At 38.1% G+C, this 19,767-nt stretch overlaps 1 protein-coding gene across 9 annotated transcripts in view; it reads right to left on the bottom strand.

The window, feature by feature from the left end:
• FARS2 (phenylalanyl-tRNA synthetase 2, mitochondrial) overlaps positions 1-19,767 on the bottom strand; it is a 233,197-nt gene that overhangs the window by 176,152 nt on the left and 37,278 nt on the right. For 8 of the 9 annotated variants that reach the window (XM_058420306.1, XM_040061857.2, XM_040061876.2 and 5 more), the window contains one exon: positions 2,892-3,527. In XM_058420306.1, coding sequence (XP_058276289.1) covers positions 2,892-3,509 — 618 coding nt within the window. In that variant the 5' untranslated portion in view covers positions 3,510-3,527. Of the gene's footprint in view, positions 1-2,891; positions 3,530-19,767 lie in introns of all 9 variants that reach the window. The other variant, XM_058420299.1, reaches the window with a different exon arrangement.

The raw sequence follows: 19,767 nt of genomic DNA, 5'->3' as shown, positions 1-19,767 counted from the left end.
CCTAACTTCTAGCAATGAGTTCGTTTGGGAGATGGGAATTTCTTTAGAGCTTTAATATTTACACTCATACTAAGCTGCAGAAATGCATCAGTTACCTGCCCATCTTTGAATTACAGATTACTTTTCTCTTTAAAAAGTAATCAACCAACCATTATGAAAAAACATATAGTCAAAAAAGAAAAGACCTCACAAATATCTCAGAAAAAATACTGTAAATATCTCAGAAAAAATACTGTAAAATTGCAAAACTTAGTTTGTTTTTCCAGATCTTACTTCAACATACTGATTTTAACTTTGATATAAAGATATGCTGAAGGCTTCCATCACAGGACAGGAGTTTTAACCCAGTCATGACTACGGAATTTGGGATTTGTAAAGGAGACACACTTTTGTACATCTCGTACATCTTTTGTATCCTATCCTAAAATTTCAGCTGAGGATAAACTGACATTTCCCCACACCTCCTAAACTAAGATCAAGAATCAAATTCCTCTAAATTCAAGTTCTTAAAATATCATCTAGGCTTTCTTCTCACATCTTCTTAGGTCTGTGGTAACTTACACTCAGAAGACAGTGAATAACAAATGTAAAAATCAAAAGAACAAATTAGAGAAGCAAACTGACAATAGCACGTAAAATTACTGTATTGGCCATAAGACAAAACATAATCAGTGCTTGTAGCTAAGAGCTAGCAGTTTTTCCCTTGGTTCCAAAGATTCTAATCCTTGGTACTTGAGCAAATTTCCTCTCACAAGAGACTGTAGCCTGGTTAGGAATGAAAAGTCTGAGACAAGGGTAACAGGCCCTGACAGTCACACATTTCTGCTCAGTGGGTTACAGCTTAAGCTTGAGTATAAATAAATGAATATCAGAGTATTTCTCTCTTGTAGTATTACCTCTATTTAGTCTTTGTTGCACTCAGACGGTTCCTTCTGGAATTATTTAAATGTGGATTATTCTGAACAGGCAACCAGAATACAAAACATAGAAACAGTCCCCAGTGAAATTTCAGAACGACACATTCATTTTTTTCCACAAGGTTCTTGTGATTATGACTGTAAAAAGGGATATATATTGAAACACGAACTGAAGCAAAAAAGGATGCATCGGATCATGCTCGGGTTTATAATTTTTCATATTGCACAATAAACAACACTTTACACATAGTACACCACACCACTATTCTTTCTTCATCAGTATAGAAAGCTCTCCAATAACATCTCAATCATATTCTTGGGGAATAAGAAAGAAGAGAAAAAGAAACAATCTCCAATGCAATGTATTAGATTGTGAAGAACTGTATATTTCTAGATAGAACATGTCAGAGAAAACATTTCTGTAACTCTCTTCCCAGGTATTCAAATCCTATTATTCCTGTTCTTAAATTTGTAGAGTAGAAAGAAATAGTCTATCATTAGGACCAACATTTCTTGAGGGCTATCTCCATTAACAAGCATTTCAATGATCAATCACACCTCAGGTTGCAGAAATTTCACCCTGCAAGAATACTGATGTTATAGTTTTGTGGCAGATAAAATATTTCCATCCGAATGGCTGAACTTCTGCGCAAGTTAAAAAAAAAGAAAAAAAAAAGGTTGTGATGAACAAAATTAGTTAAGAAATGGTATTTTCTTAATATAGTATTGTATACCATATACCCTGACTGTATTCCTAAACAGGCCTATGTGAAAAGAACAGCAAATAAACGAGGCTGGGTAAGTCTGCAAAATTTCCATTTTGTGGTTACCAAAGAAGCAGCTGCAGGATGGATTCAGCAGCACACGGCTCTCAGGACACCTGCAGAGGCAGCAGAGGCAGGTATGTGTTTGCAGTGGAACAAGCAGCAGCTGCATGGGGTGGGAATGTGCAGTGCAGGCAGCACGAGCCCATTCCATCATGGAGAAAAGCAGTGCTCTGTGATTACCTTAGTTTTCCCTCAGGCATCCAAAGGCATCAGGCTTCTCTGCCAAGCTCCTGTCACCCATTGGCAAGCACATTAGGAACGGTCTACATCTCAGTATTATTAGAATAAGCTAGTTTTAGTTATAGAACTGTGAATTTGACAGTATTGCTACAAGCATACACAAATTATACAAATCAATTACTATTTGGAAAACAAACTGGCTTATATTTACCACTGATCAATGATGCAGCAGGGTACTTAATGACACCCAGGCATTTGCAGAACATGCAAGCTGTGCCAACAAAATATATAAACTTAAGAGTCTTGGATATCAACCTAGAGCTCTTTAGCTGATGCCTCTGGACTCTGATGGGTTTACTGTGTATGCACCACACACACATAACTATTGGCTGCAACAGATGAATCCTTCAATGCAGCTTTAGGATGAGACAAAGAATGGAACAATTCCCTAGGAAATGACATTCATTTACAGAAGGTTGGCACTATTAAAAGAAAAAGAAAAGACAACAGTGAAAACTGTACTTTGGAAGTAGCTGTAACAACTCCCATACAATGAGTCCTTCAAGAATTGATTTGATAGAGTTTTTGGTAAAGTGATCTCACCAGAAGAGAGCTGTGACAGAAATAGAATTGAGTCGTGCAGATCATTAACTGAACAAGTTGTTTCATTTCAGATTATGTTTCACTTTGCCAGCTTTCAATAATATTGTCTTTCCATTTTCTCACTTTTTCCTAGGGAATTTTACAGCTGTTTTCAAATTCAACACTTTCCATCTACATTTTTTGCAAATTAAAAACATTGCTATATGATAAACCACTTGATCTTTCCCACTGTGCAGCGTAACCTTGTTGCTGTAACATGCTTACGCGCACGAACCTTGTTTATGCAGATGAAGTCTGCTTGCAGCAAACACAAGACCAAGCAACTTACCCAAAATGTCTTTCACCCCAGCTAGAGAATTCATACCTCATGGCAGGAGAAGAGGCGCACTCCCTCCATCTGATGGAAGACCGGGTAGTGGGTGTTATCAATCGTGTCTCGGCGGTAGACATCTCCCACTGCCAGAAAGGCGTCCAGGCCAGAGTGTATCAAGTCCCACTGATGAGCGGATGTATGCGCTCTTAGCATGTGGTCACGATTCAAGTAATAGTTATCCTCTTTCCTTCTGCTGGCATGGTTTTGTGGAATAAGTAAACTATCAAAATTCTGCTGGACCGTAACCACCGGAGAAAGACCGTCGTACACCGAAAAGAGCGGAGTCCCACGGCGTCCTAGATAATGTTTGTAGAAGTGCTCTTTCACCTGCTCCTTGATTAGCCACAAAGGGTGATGCTTTCTGTTGTGCAAGTTTTTCCCAACCTTGGAAAGAATCTTCTCTGTGACATTGCTGTAGTCATCTTGAGGATAAGATTTACCAAGCAGTTCCACAGTATTTGAGTAGGGTGCACTGGCAGCAAAATCTGAAGGTACAGACTTGGATGAAGAATGCCTTGAATGAGTGGGAATTCCTCTTACCTTTACTTTTGGTGGTAAAGCTGTTTTAGAATACTTAGCTACCCTCATGAATTTCCAGAGCATTGCCATTGTAAACTGTTTTATGATCTAGAGAAAGAAAAGAAATTAAAAATATCTGAGTTAGGAACTGCAATGTTACTGCAGGAATTGCTATTATCTTAGGGATAGATAAATCCAAATGTCTGCTTGATTAGTATGATGAAGTTCCCATTATAAACCAGTATTTTGACTTCAGAGGACAGAAAATATCCTTGTGGTCAAATTTCAGCTAGGATATTTCATTCAGTTATCAGGCTTCTGCATGACTGCACCAGTATTAATTACTCTAGACCTTGCCTGAACCCCATTCCAGATGACGCTCTTTAAAGATGAATAAACACTATGCCTTCTGTGGAACAATATTTTTCATCCAATTAAAACATGCAGCAATAACCAAATAATACTTAAGAGAAACTCGGAAACTTAACAGTGCCCTTCAGCAGTCAGAACTCGCTTATAATAAGCAATTAACTTATTGCTATATCATCTCCCCCATTAGCAGAAGCTGCAGAACATGTTCCACATCTACCTGATGCATGTGGCACGCACTATGCAATCATCACTAATTCTTATTTAATGCCAGACAAAATCAGTTTAACCTTTCAAACTACTGAACCACTGTGCAAAAACAGATGGTCAGACAAGTCATATATTTATATATAAACAGCTTATTAAATTCACATATGAGTATTGCACAAGATTCACAATAAAGACTCCACATAGTCAGAACCAATGTTAGGATTTTGCAGTGAGCACAAAACCCCTTTTTCCATATGTTCCTCAGGATGGCTGTTTTCACAGCTTCCACTCCTGTAGAGGGGCAGCACGCTTGTCAGATACCAGGAAGGCAAAGTAATGAGATTCTTCAAGTTGTCTCAACTGAAGAACTCATTTCCCATCAAAGGGCCATCTTTACGCATCCTCCCTGCTGACAGACAGGCTTTGTGCTTCATGTGTACACAGCTGCATTCTCTGTAGTACTCAAAGAGAATTCCAAAACTAAAGAATTTTGAGAGTAATGAACCTTTCAGTCACTCCATATGCATAAGCCCATTCTGAGATGAAGAATTATTTGAAAATCTATAGTTGCGCTTCAGAAATATTAGCCAAGATTCCCAGTAAAATAATTAAGCATTAAAATTTGCTTATTATGGAATGGGAAACCAGAGGCATTAGAAGCTAAATGACTGGGGAAAGGCATCTGCTACAAACAAACTGGCTTATATTTCTCTATGAACCAAGAATTACAGGGCCACAGGTTTTCTGAGTGGAAGAATTTTCTGTGAAAGACATCTTAAAGAATCTGGGGGAAGAAAGGACATAAGCAGTAATAAATGCACCACAGTCTTCAAGGGATACCTTTCAATATTCAGGATTACAATTTCTGGCTAGCTTTCCACAGGAACATTAAAAAAAACAAGAGTAAATAACAAAATAAACAAGGTGAGACTATTTTTTATACTCTCATGAAATATGTATGCAAATAGAACAGGCATACTAGAATAGAGAGTCCCAGAAAAAACAAATCTGTAAAAGGTAAGGAGTATGGTCACATTTGGCTTTCTTTCCTCTGGCTTGTATCTAGAAGTTTTCCATAGGTCTATTTATTCAAGTAATTATATCTCAATCAATCAAAACAAACCCAAATTGGGTAGATAGAAATTAAACCTGGTGGGGAAGTGTAATATTACTGAATATTTGGTTTAATCCTTTTTCTGTTAGAATATCTTTAGAAATAAAGAACAGCCACAAATTTTACCTAGTTTTGAAACTTTTAAGCATTACTGCCTTTGGCAGGGGGGCAGGTAAGAGTTTACAAAACTGTTTCACCAAATTAGCTCTTGATCATTACTGAGAATGTTCTTCAATAAGCGAATTCACACACACACCCCAGAAACCACTTTGATAAGAGGCTAAACAAGGGATAGTCTTACATTTTGAAAAGAGACTCCATTTTCGTGAAACATACGTTCTCCTTCATGGAAAGTGAGTTCTCATTTTCAAACAGCTGCTTGAAATACCCAGTCCTAGTCAGATAATGAATTCAGTTTCCCTTAAGTAAATACCACCATCTGCCCATACATTTATTTTTCTAAAAACTTCAATTCAAAACTTACACATAACCATAATGTACAAAAAAACTCTCATAACTTTATCGTGATTCTTGTGATGTTTGCTGCTTTCTTAAATATCATTCCTCTGAGAATCACACAACCGTATGAGAAGATTAACTTTTGCATAAACAATTTTGATATTATAAATTTATGGAAAAAGAAATAAGAACGCGCACCACAAGCATGGGGGGGGGGGGGGCGCACTCTTGTTTGCTTGTTTGTTTATGACTCATTATTTTTAAGGCAGATTTCAGTATCTACATCTTCAAGGATTTACCTGATGATATTTCAATATTTGTAATGAGGAACACTGCTATCAGTTTCTGATAGTTCAGAAACACTCTTTTCTGAGCAAGTGATATATACTCCTCATAAACTTGTACAGGAGAAAAACTTACAGATGAATTTTTATCAGAGCTTTCATCCTAACACTATGATTAGGCCTTAAATTGTTGAATGGCATTATTACCTGCATTATTATTCTAATCCAAAGCAAAATCTGAGCAGTAATTAATGTGAGCAGTAAGAAAAGTTACAGTTTTTTGATGAGTCATCCAATGTCAAAATGCTGCAAACAGCAAGCACGAAATGTGCCCCTAACATGATATCACACAGAGCTCCAGAAACATTGAAGTCCTTCACTAACACTCTGCTGCTTCCCTCTCTCACCACAGAATCATGTATTCCTCTTTCAGAATCATGACAGAAAAATGGTATTGGACTTAGTTCAACTCAACTGGTGACAAATTACATTTGGGCAGAGAAACCACAGAGAAGAAAGAACATAAAATATGTTTACACTCTGCAGACTGTACACAAAATCTTCAAATCAAAGTGATGTTTACCAAGGCCAAGAGCAACACTGGAAAATAAAGACATCTCTTTACCTTTCTTTTAACAATAAATACCTGGTGTTAAGAATACACTAATTACTTATGTTCACTTATCATAAACAGACATTTATGCATTTATGTCTATTTATTTCTGTCTACATTTATCCAAATGCCTGGGAAAGCAGTTTAAATGTATCATTTTCTTCCTTTATTTCCACCATGCTTTTCATTTGGCAGGGAAACAAAACTGCTTTCTGTGCACACTGACAAAACCTGAATCCCTCAGCAAGGTCTGCCAGCCAGCTAACAAGAACAGTAAGCCAAACAGCAGCTGCAGGTCCTGTAGCTGAAAACAAATACATAAACGGCCAACAGACATTGAACAAGCACCACTGCTATCTACAATCCAAAGATGGCAAAGCCCTTCACCAGCACCACCAGCGAGTCCTGAGCTCTGGGCTTGACAGTGGCTCCGGTTCACAGCTGGGAGCCAACACAGGGCTTTGGATGCAGATGCAGGGCTCTGGGAGCAGGTTGTTCTGCTGGCAGCTCTCCGTGGGGTTTCTCAAACCTCTGCAGGTGGATATGCAAGCATCACGCTCAACATCACCTATTACACGTGTCCTCAGGCAGACACCACCATTGACACATTCCAGGGCACCTCAGCAGTTCCAATGAAGCTGAGGATGCTGTACCTCAATCTCCATACTGAGATGTCTGCTACAACTCTGATCTCGGATAGGAAAGACTCGTACATTATGTTCCAAGTGCCAAAACACTTGGAACTATGCTTGCACCTAGGTGTGAGCTTTTGAGCAGTGCCAAGGCAGACCAGAGGGCAGGAGGTGGCATTCATGCCACCCAGGGGTGAAGGCACAAGAACCAGCCTGTCCACGCTGTGCATAGACCAGGCACCGATACGACCGCACATGGCAACATCAGTCCTGTACCACAGATCCTGTGACATTTCTACAGAAATTTCAATTGATGGGCCATTCCCCATGCAGCAGCCCAGCAGACATTACACGTGCTGAAGTACACCGCAGTCGGGAGCCTGACAACACAGAAACAGTAGACAGAATACATCAGACAAAAAGTACTATGGTTTTGGAGGACATGCATAAGGCAGCTTGATTTGATAAGGGATCATACTGCTGTACTGTTAAGGAATGTCCTTTCATATCTAAATCCAAGTTTCCATGTCATAGTGCAGCAAGGATTAAGACAGCATTATCACAGCTGCAGTGGTATTTGTCACAATTCTCCACTACCCAGCTGAGGTTTGGGAAAGAATCATAGACTCAGTGAAATTCCTCTTTACACTTGCTTTGAAAGAGTAGGAGAACAAAGGGGAAGTTTAGCAGCTCACAATGAAAAAAACCAGTGCTGTGCACCAATGTTGTGTGATTCACTCACCTCTCCTGCAAGAGTGGAAGAGGGAGGATGCTCCTGTTTGAGCAAACTAGCGCCCAAACAGGCCAGCTTTTGGGGCCATTTGCTCAGTATTAGCATCTGTGAGCCAAGGGCACCCTCGCTCCTGCTGACCGCTTCTCTCTCTGCCCTGTGCTTTTTACAGCTTATGGCTGAAGAAACACAGATGGGCTACTGCATACATATACCCAAGTACATGACGGGTTTGAAACCAAAATCCTACAAAGATGAGAGTCTGTCTCCTATCCAAGAATAACTAATTAATGCAAGACTCTGAAGTGCCATGGAAAATGTTAGAAAAGTTGGGCTGCCACCATTTTGTGATGTGACAGCTTTTATCTACCGTATGTGTGGAGAGGGGAGTTCAACCAACATAGCATATGTTAAAACAAAAATTATAAACATATGTTAGGCTGCTAAAATTGGACATTTACCAGTCTGCTTAGCAATTTAGCTAAGCATTGAATTTTAGTTTTGAAAACTATGTAGGCATACAGCAGCAAAATATCATTGTATTGCCATGACCGTATCTGGCTTGCATAGGATAAAACAAATTATTTTGCATGCAAAACTAATAACAAGCTCAGATTTTTAAATGCTCATTTTAAAACGATGATACATTGTTGCACACCAGAAGAGACTTCTACTGAGCATGCTGAATTTATATAATACACACAGACTTCTCAAACAGCCTTATAGACAACTTTGAATGGATCCATTTTCGAACCTGACCTTCCAAGGGCAGAATATTATCAGATATCCTTGATGATGGCTAAACACCATTAAAGTACTTCATGAACTACAAAGCATTGGCAAGATAATATAGCTTTAAAGTATTTGGCTCTTAATTTTTTCATGTCCTTGGAGTTCATCTAGTTAATAATCTGTCAGTAAGTTCCAGAAACAAACAGAATAACTTTTTTATTATTTTGTTATTCTGTTATTTTTCTTGACTGAAGCAAAAATATGTCATAAGCTGGCTGGCTGTCTGCTCTGTAATGGTGATACATTAATCATGATGCCACCTTCAGCAACAATCTGAGGCTTACAAGAATGAGAGAGAAAACTAAAAAACCTTTTCTGGGAAAAGGCATGATCCTGCTTTCTCTCAGTGCTACATATAAGACCTTCCTGAATATGAAAGGTATTAAGTAATGCACTCCTTTTCCACTAATGCAGAAGATGCTGATTGTCTGAACAAAGGCCAGCATCTCATGTCCTTACACACATGAGCACCTGGAGGCAAGCACAGAAAATATGATCCACACTGCTGAGGCACACCTTCAACCACCTGAACCGCGCCTCCGGGACTGCAAGATGGGCCAACATAACCACAGCAAGTCTTTGTAGAAGGGAACATACCTCTGGGCAAACACCCATTTCAAAATGTCTTGCATCATCCCTTGAGTCCACTCACCATTCAGCTGCAGGCTAGATACTGCAAATGATGACAAAATGCCATCCCACTGCAACAACTTTCAGTTCCCCATGCAGGCCTCCAAAGGCTTCTGCAGGTTCTGCTCTTCCTGCTAAACAGTGTCACTCCAGGACCGTTCAGGTTTATCCATAAGTTTCCCACTTACTAAAAGGATAATGCTTCTAGACATATGGTTCAAGGCAAGTAAAACCCATTTCAGTAGCCAAAACACTTGCAAAGTCTGTAGCTGTGCTGCCAACTGGTATGAGGCCATTTCAAAGACTGATATGATCAGATTTCAAGACAAGTAGTAGTGAATTTGTTTTAAGCAATTCAGAAGTAGAGTATCCATGCACTGGAATTTGTGATCGGCTAGCTAATCAGGTACATCACATCGCTGAATTATCAAGACCGTATATAATTTTTCAAAAGATAAATGCATAATGAAAGATCACAGCATAAATGACGTTAAGAGTTAAAGACCAAAGGCAAACAAATTCAGACTTCTGGGTGGGTGGAAAGGCAGCAAACTCTAACATGCAAAATTCAGAAGTATAAGGTGAAAAGCCTGACCACACTATTTTCATTTGGACTTAAAAAAAACCCAGACGAATAAAAACAAAATAAGCAATTTCAGAGGAAAGAAACTATTTTTGGAAAAAGACATTATATATATGCATGACAGAAGATTAAACTAAGAAAAATCACTCCTCCTCAAAAAAAAAACCACCCTGTTTTTCTTTCATTTATAAATTAATTATTTCTCAATAATTTTTTTCACACAGATTAGAACTGTTTGTTATTTAGTGAAGAAATGTCAATAAGGCCCTTTAGTGATAACACTCATTGCAGATGACTAAGGCACACAGAACTACTAAAAATTAGATGGCTGTGACCTCCTGGTGACATTGCTGTCTTCTTCCTTACCTCCACAATGAGACAAAACAGCTAATAGTCAAATCCATATTTTAAGGGAAAATCCTCATTACACAAACATATTTTGAATACATTACATTATAAATTATATACCGTGAAAAGACAATGAAAAAATTATTCCTAAATATTCTCAAATGTGTCTACTGCTTTTAAAATATCCATCTTTCAAAGGAATGCATTCTGAAAGAACACTACCTTTGGCTGCTGAGGGAATATTCTTTTTCCAATGCCTTGAAATATGTTGCCAAACAGCTTTCTGCATTTGTAAATAGCTGTCAGATGAAAGGGACAGAAACACTTAAATATCTATAAAATTCTCACTGCAGTTAAGATTATCACTATCTCTTCCACCTTCTTTTTTCCTTCAATATCTGCAACTCATCATCTGTATTTTTTAGAGGCATACACCACCAAGAATTTTACTCCTATTGAGTTTCATATGAGTAAAACTAAATTTGTTTAGAAACGAAATATTAGCAGTATTTATGTGGAGCGGGGGATGTTCCTAGTTCTCACCGATTAGCTACACCATTTGGGCATAACAGAACTTTAGAGACCTCATCTGCCTTAACAGGAAGGGGGAGTAATACATTTTTTAAAAAAACTTATTAAATATCAAGAATGGGACACATGCAGACTTGGTAACAGTGCAAAAGACAGCAGGGGAAACCAAATTATTTAGATGGGACATGCCAGAGAGGACAGCTAACACGAATCACTAAGTGAGACCACAAATGGGAAAGTCTTCAGCTTTACCTGCTGTATCCACATAGATTCTAATTCCATTCTTCAGGAGTACTAGGGAAATCTATGACTTACCACAGATCTCCAGATGCCCTCCTTAGTAATACTGTAGACAACATGGGGTAGTTAGAATAATTTAAGTATTATTATAAAATTACAAACATAGTTAGTATTTTAGACCCAGGAGTTATTTCATGGTTGTAATATGTATGTCATCAACAATATTTAAATTGAACAAGCCTTTCTTAGGATGTTTCAACCCTAAATAGCAGCAGGAATATTTTAAGATTTGTGTCATATCAATTTTCTGTCACATCAAGCTTTAAAGAGATCAGTTTCACAAATTTGCTACCATCTTAAGCCAAAACATCACCAGAGACCCACACCTCAGACCTAGCTGTGACATGAACTTGGTCTCAACTCAAGCTCTAACTCAGCTGTGGTATCACTCCTTGGTCTGCCTCTGTTGTAGAAATAATGAAAGTGTGAATAGACAGAGCCTTTATCAGGACTATGCATATATCAACAGCCAATCAAAAAAGGAAAGGGACAAATATCTCTATGGATTTCCCTTCAGAATCAGTAAGTCTCACAGACTTCAGGATGGATAAAGAAGAGAATATGTGAATGTTTGCTGCAGAGACTCCACTGCAGTACAACACCTCCCAGCTGGAAAATGTGTGGTCACGTGTGTACAAATAAGTCATCTCTAGTTTGAACCGCACCATCTTCATTTATCTGTCATGGGCTCTGACAAAGCATTTAAGGAAAAGATTAGAAGGCTCCTAAGGAAGGAACTACATTTCCCTGCCTGGGGCATACCACTTGTCTGAGGTTGGTAGGAACAGGCCTGAAATATTAATGAGTAAGCCATTTGTCAAGAAAATTATGCAACAAAACTTGGCAGCCATACAAAGGGGTTAGCAATAAGATACCAAGCTTGGGCAGTGCACACTAAGCACTTGAAACAGAAAACAGGAAGGAAAAAAAAATTAAAATCACTTTCATTTGCCTGTCCACATTCATAAGCTTTGGAAGAAAACAGTACTTTAATGAGTGAGTAAAACATCACACTCAGTAATAACAGGTACTAACTTCTAAAAGGGACTATAAGCTGCTCTAGGTCTAGAATTCATGTTTTCAAGTATTGATTCCTTCAAGACATTTATTCTAGTGACATTATTTGCAAATAAACTTGCTTACCAGGTAGCATGCAAGCTAAAAGGTGTTGTCATGACAGAAGCCACTTAATTATTGAAAATTCACATAAGTAAACAGGAAAATAAAAAAATTCCCACAAGGGAAAGACACACAAAACCAAAAAAGCACACTCTTCTTGAGGTTTCCTCACAAATAATAGTGAAGAAAAGGAAAGAAATTTGTAACCACTCTGTCAAATCAGATGTTAAAATCTATACTCCCTAAACAGACTAGAGATCTAAATCACTTCCAGGAGTTTCCAAGTATCATTTCTCCTTAAGAGGAACTTGCAAAAGAAAAAGATTTAAAATGCTTCAGTCAAACTCCATATTTTATATTTCTTTTTAATTGTTATATAATTATAATGTAAGTATGTTTTAGGGCCAGGTATACTCTAATTTTATATTGCACTCTTTATATAATAAATTTAAGCCTTAGTTTTGTAAGTAGACAGTGGTTATTTTTTACTATAAGCAAATCTGAAAAGCATCCAAAGCATCATGGTATAGTAAAAAGTAATCTAAAATTTGTATTAAATAAGATTATGATTGTCAAATAAAGCAGATTAATAATTTATTTTGATTTACCAAAACATAGCCAGAGTCACCTTGCCAAATGTTAAACATGTCCAACAGTGTGATCCATAGGTCTAATCACTTTGTCACCAATTAGTCTCACTGATATACCCAGAACAGTGTGATGCAGCAGCATTAAGACTGTCATTAAGCAGCACTCTGCTTTTCCAAAGCACATCTCTACACAGGATCTCAAAGTGCGTTTCAGCCATTAACCAGTTAAGCTGTACAATATGCCTGTGGGAAAAGTATTGCATTATTTATACCCATTAGTGCAGCAGCTCCCAAGTCAAAACCACTGTATTTCAACATCTCGGCTTTCACCTTTTTTTCCCCAACTGTTTTGACTATATTGCCATTTTAATCCATGTTCTGAAATTTTTTGTTGCTTGCAATATCATTTTATCAACAGTTTAACAAGTGTAACTGCTACTGTGAACAGAATCAAAATGTTTTGAAAGCAGCTTGCCAGAACTGCCCATTAGGAACCACACTGAACAGTTCAGAAATACCGAGATATTCCCATTGAAACAATCTTCTCCTTGAATGTGCAGATTTTTAAGGCTCAAACCTACATTCCTTGAGCAAGAATTACAGAGTCATTGCTCTGCTTCTATTGTGGCTCAATAACTTTAATGTTATTGTAATTACAATTATGTACTTAGTATGATCGGGAGAGAGCAACGGTAGAGGCAGAATACATTTAGGGAAGATGGGAAGGCATATAAAAATCTTATTGAGGCAAACAGGGAAATGCAAAACTGGGTGGACTGTAGGTGTTCCATGGCAGGGTCGGCCTAAAACACAGCATGCCATTCACAAATTGTTTTCTTCTAGATAGGATTGCACCTCTGGTCACCAAAACCAAGGGCAGCATTTACTTCAGTGAGGAAATTACACCACAGAAGCACAGAATTGTTAAGATTAGCAGTCTGGTCCAGTGCTCTGCCACTTGAAATGTAAAGAACTTCTTCCTCATGTTAAGATGGAACTTCTTGCATTTTATTTTTATGGCCCTTACTCCTCATCCTGTCACTGGGCACCACTGAAGAGAGTCTGGCATCACCCTCTTGGCACCTGCCTTTGACATATTTACATGTATTGATGAGATCCCCTCTCAGTCTTCCCCAGACTAAACAGGCCCACCTCCCTCAGATTCTCCTCATAAGAGATACTCCAGACCACAAATCATTCTTGTGGTCCACTGGACCCCCTCCGGGAGCTCCCTGTCTTTCCTGTACTGAGGAGCCCAGAAATCCACACAGTGCTCCAGATGTGGCCTCAGCAGGGCTGAGCAGAGGGGCAGGATCACCTCCCTCGACCTGCAGACCACATCCTCCCCAATGCAGCCCAGCATGCCATTGACCCTCCTGGCACTGGTAAGGGCACTGGTGGCTCTTGGTCAGCTTGTCATCTACTAAACTGTTTGTGGGTGATCTCTTTTGGGGAAGTTTCACGTTGTACCTAAGCCCACTGCTGCTCCTGCCTCAGATTTTGCAGAGTGAATCACGCCAGCCTCCCAGTCTAGCCAGGGAAAAGAGTATTACATGGGGGGTTGGCTCTCCTCTATCAGTTATGAGACCTAGCAGAGTCACCTGAGATTCAAACACAACACGTAATAAGATCCAAGGCAAGCAATTAAAAGTATTTTAGTCACATTTACCAGTGAAAACCTGTTCAAAGCCACAGCACACCATCAGCCTTATGATTTGGCTCTGCAGGGGCCAAAACACTTGGTGCCAGCCTGGCACAGCAGCCCGCATTTGCTGAAGAGTTTTGCAGAACCGACTCAGCAGAGCTCACAAAAAGCCCACAACCACTTCAGAGTAAAGGAAAAAAGAAAGCAAATCTCACCAATGTCACGAAAGAGGAAGAGGATGTCCAGTACACCAGTAACACATTGTTACCACTATAGCAGCCCTTGAATCCAGGAAGACCAAAGACAAAACATGAAGACACAGCACACGAAAGGAAAATTGTCATGCCTGGTGCTGCCAGCATAGGCAATCAGGAAGAAATGTGAGGTCAGTAGTGACAGATACCACACATTAGTGCCAAATAATCCTACATTATAATCTTTATGATGACCAGTGGGCAGAGAAGAAGCACGTCCACAGTGTAATTTAAAAGCATTATAATATGCTTAGAAAGCAAACCATTATTGAACAGAGATGCAGATCTCAAAGTGCAGTAAGGTAGGAAACAATGAATTAGCTTCATGGTAAAAAGGTATGGCCACAACCCCTCTCCCTCACCTACATAAAAACCAAAAGACTACTGCTACAATAAGCTGAAAGTAAGGAAAATCAGGTCTCATTTAACAAGGGAAAACATAATCTACATAACACCTACCTCAGATAGCCACAGATTTATGATATGTGTGTGTCAATATTTTTTCATTATGAAACTTTCATATTACATTCCTGGAATTCCAGGGACCACTGCCCAGAGCTATTAAACAAAAATGAAGGTTCAGAATTGTTTTATTCTTTGTACCTGCTAGTTCAAAGGGACAATTTCCCAAGAATAGGCTATCATGTAAGCAACATAGGGATTGACTCTTCTTATTTTGGGAGAGTTTTTCTCTGTAGTTATTCTCTTATTTGGCTTTAAAAAAATATTAACTTCATTTTCATGCTACTACTCTATGTATACTCAAAGAATCAAAATATTTACAGAAAATTTATCCAGCTTACAATATGATATAACAAAATCTGGCCTAGCATAGCATATTGTCTCATTTTCTATGCAGCATTAAAATATGAATATTGGACACTACATTTGAAGCTGAGTTGAAAAAATCATATTCATCATATCTGATGAACCTGAATCATCTAAAAATCTACTGAATGCCCAAATGTGAACTTTCAACTTCTTCAAAACAACTGTAACGATTTCTACACATAACTGCACAAACATCTAACTTCAATACCTCTGAATTAAATTTGCATGTGGCGCTTTCATATTTGTAAATTACAACTAAACATTTCCAGTTGTTTATATGTTCCTACTCCACTGGCCAAGGATGAAAAGTCTCAGGATGAAGGTTTTTTTAATTATGAAAATAAAAGCTGCTATTCTGGACCTTTCTGGCATTTAATTTTCTGCCACTTCAATGCATTCACTGGCAACTGGGCTAGAAACTCTCCTTTTCCACTTCTTCTGTCATCTGCTGGGAGACAGAGTAGAATAATTAGATTGACTCAAGCAGTTCTGATTGCTTTCAGTGTGTGGTTCACGTCTTGACAGCACAAAGAGGAGTTGTGATAAATAAGGATCAATAGACTGGATAGGAATGTTAAAATTTTCTCCAAAGCTGAAGAGCAACACCACAAAAAAAATGAACTTTTTTTTAAGGCAAGTAATTTGGGAAGAAAAAGTTGAGTGAGTTTACTCCGTGGCAAAGTTTACCAAAGAGCTGTGAAGACTAGAATTTCAACAAAATGAAACTGAAGTCAGTCTTTTCAGTTCTCATTTACTTCTAACTAGAAACACAGCTCAAAGGAAAGGAAAGCAATCAAGGCATGATGTTAACATTTCAATATCAGTTAAAGAAGAATTACATCCAGTAGAGTGGTCTTCAATCACAGACTGTTGCAAAATCCTACATAAAATACAACATTACAATCAGCACCTCTGTTCATAATTACAGGAGAAGATCAAATACTGTGTACAGGCAGGCAGGAAAAAAAAAAATTATACAACCTCTTGCTTCCAGGATGATGCTATTTAATTAAGGTAGAAGTAGAGGAAAGGTAGTTTCCTGCATTATCATTGCTGTCACAGACCTGTTGTGGGCATTCAATCTTCTTTAGTACTACATGAATTTAAGATAAAATAACGATAAAGCACTCAATAAGACTTTTTTGCCTTAAAGTCTTAAAGCCAGTTTCTTCTCACAACAGAGTACCCAACTAGGGAAAGCTCTTCTAATGTCTCTATTATAGTTTCAAATTACTTCTCTGCTATTATGATCGATTGGATACCATGTGAGGTGGGTAAAGCATAATGTTTCATCAGAAAAAGAAGCAGTAAATTTCAGCAGTCTTTTAACCTGACGTGCTCTTTGTAGCACTTTTTTCAAGCGTGCTGTAAATTTCAAAATAAATAATAGAAATACATCTTTTGGTGTGTCCAATGATGATATATATTCACACTTACAGCTGAAATTCACCACTTTGCAGAAGGGTGGCACCCAGCTCATGGCCTTATAAAGATAACTACAAAATCATGCACAGTTCTGATGCCTGAATCCTGCACTAGATGTATCTCACACAGCAAGAATTTGCAGCTTAAGGCCTGAACTCAAATCTATTCACTGAGAACTTTAGAACACAGCCTTTTCACATACCAGGTACACTCAAAAATATCTTGTCTAAATAAAATTACATCTCCATAAGAATGTCCTGCATTCAACTGTTCAAATAATTACCCTGTTCCTCTCCATCCTAAAGGTATCCACACTTTATTCCATTTAAGTTCCATGTGCATCAGATTTACCACAGTCAGTGCAACTGTCATGCTCCTGTTATTCCAGTCAAAAATCACAAGTTTATTATTAGCAATCTGTGGGCAATTAGTATAAATATCAGCAGACTTGGATTTACCTTAATTAGTGTTTGTTATAATTCTATGGGCAAACAAGAAATCATCAGTAAAACACTACAGTAAGAGTACCAATGACTTTATATCTAGCTGTAGTCACGCTGCTGCATTCAGCCCTCTCTCTCAGAAAAAAAAAAAAGGCAATTTTACATTGAAAAATTGTATTTTTCAGTATACAAATAATACCTTCATGACATAAATTTAGCCCATGACATACTTCTTCCTATAGATACAAATGACACAAGATACAAACCAGCGAAGAAGTAATCTGAAACAAAAGACTGTTCTTCGATATTTGAAAGGACAGTTTCATATTTGTCTCTTCGACAGCAACTGTGATCTGCATTGTTATAAGCACCCAGTCATTACAGGAGCCCAACAGAAGCCTGACAATTAAAGCTACTAAAACAGTCACAGAATACTGTGATCACAATCTGGCCATCCAACTATTGGCAAATTTGTAGCTACTAATGTGCAAACAAGCACCTCCAACTTTTTTTCTTTTTGTGCTATGAGATCGTTTAGCAAAAAATCAAGTTCTATTTTGCACTTACAAGTAACTACTCCTACTTGTTCCTTATGTATCATCAGATCACTAAAAATTTCAGCTTTTATTTTATCCCACTGAGAAACAGTGGGGAAAAGGTATCACAGGCCAGAAACCACAAGATTCCTAATTTCCCTTTTACGCTTTCCAGCTTGTATTACCAAAGAAAAGGTAACTGACTCCCTCACACATGCTTTCTCATAAGCAGGTGTTTTCTACAGGAGAATACCAGTGTATGAAGGCAAGCTTCACTGATTTTATGACACCCCCCCCCCCCAAAAAATAAAATTGTTACTTAGCCCTCTGTCAAACACAAGATAGTTTGCTGAGTGGGTTTTTGCAAGGATCTGAACTTGGTCCAGTTTCAGGGAGCATTTCCATAAGCAACCTACAGAACTGAACAGAGGACACACTTAAACCTGCTGATCATCAAAAGCCAACACTGCAGGTGTGCTGGATAACAGGGCTGGAGCCCAAAACTATTCTGTCAAACTAGACAGAATAGAAAAATAACAGAACAATTTTTCAGGGGTAAGTGCAACTTTTGGTACTTTGTCAAATCCAGCTGCACACCAACAGCAGAGCAAATAAACTGCTAGACAACACCTTCCTCAGAGGGGAATCAGGGCTTGTAATAGACCATGAGCTCAATAAAAATTCAAAATGGGATTTAAAAGAGAAACGTGAAAGAGCCATTATATGGGTATATAAACAGGAATATATACCACATAAAATAGGAAGCATTCCTGTCCTGTTTAGCAGGAAGGAATAAATGAGTCGAATTTTTGGCATAACCTTTATAAAAAACCCCACAAAATAATTAGCAATCTCCAAAGACAGCAGCAGAAATTAAAAGTCTCAAAGAAAGAATTATGTCAACAGATTGAATATACTAGGACTATATAGCCAGAGATGAAACAAATTAAAAGCATTTTCATCATCATCATATCTGAAAGAAGTAGCACACTCTTTGGAATAACCTTGTCTACACTGCACCCTGGCTAGGACATGTAGCAATTCATCTACCAAAACCAAAGTTAGAAAAATTTGTGTAAGTTATAGGGGAGAAGTCTTTCTACAAATACAGTGACATGTTGTAAGAGAGGGCTTGTGCAGACCCAATTGTAATTTTATTATTTCATGCAGATTTCTAAACAGCTGTGCTAAAAAGAAACAGGTGTAAAATTCAACCTGCTTTGGGGGCCAGACTAGTCAGTATCTTGAGGTCTTTCCAGTCTTATTGTGGTTTGTTATAATTTCTGTGATCGTTATCACAATTTCTTTTAATGAAGCACATATTAAGGGCTTATTCCCTAGAGATCTATCCAAGTCTTTCAGTAGCAGTTTTAATGGTGCTCATGGCTTTCTGCCAGTTACATTGCTAAAAGCTTAGCAGGTGATGTATTTGCTTATAGACACTGTCATATTTTATTCATCTCAACATCTATTTAGTAAGTGCTTTAACATTCTAGTGTATGGCAGGTGCTATATAAAACACAGCATTAGTTTCCATATTTTATGCCCCTCATTGGCATTCCTATTCTCAGATTAACTGGCAAAAGTACAAATATTCAGAGCAATTTTAAAAAAGAAAGTTTGAGTGTTCACTGACAGCCACAGTTAGCTGTGTACTGTTAGTAAACACAACACAACGCTGTTCCTTCCCTATTACAACAAAACTTCTCAGCAGGTCTTTGTATAGATGGAAATATGATGGCAGACAAACCACAGGGGCCATTCGGACACCACTTGCTAATTGTGTGTTGGAACAATACTACCTGGTTTACCTAAAATGGAAGTATTATGGTGGTATTTCAATTAGTTCCTTCATCTTGTTTCATGGCAGAGGATAAGCCAAGAAAATCCATATGGATTAGACTTTTCTA

The sequence above is a fragment of the Hirundo rustica genome, chromosome 1 (assembly GCF_015227805.2).
Source record: "Hirundo rustica isolate bHirRus1 chromosome 1, bHirRus1.pri.v3, whole genome shotgun sequence".
In the NCBI taxonomy this organism is placed as follows: Eukaryota; Metazoa; Chordata; class Aves; order Passeriformes; family Hirundinidae; genus Hirundo; species Hirundo rustica.
This window is presented reverse-complemented; position numbering and strand designations above follow the sequence as displayed.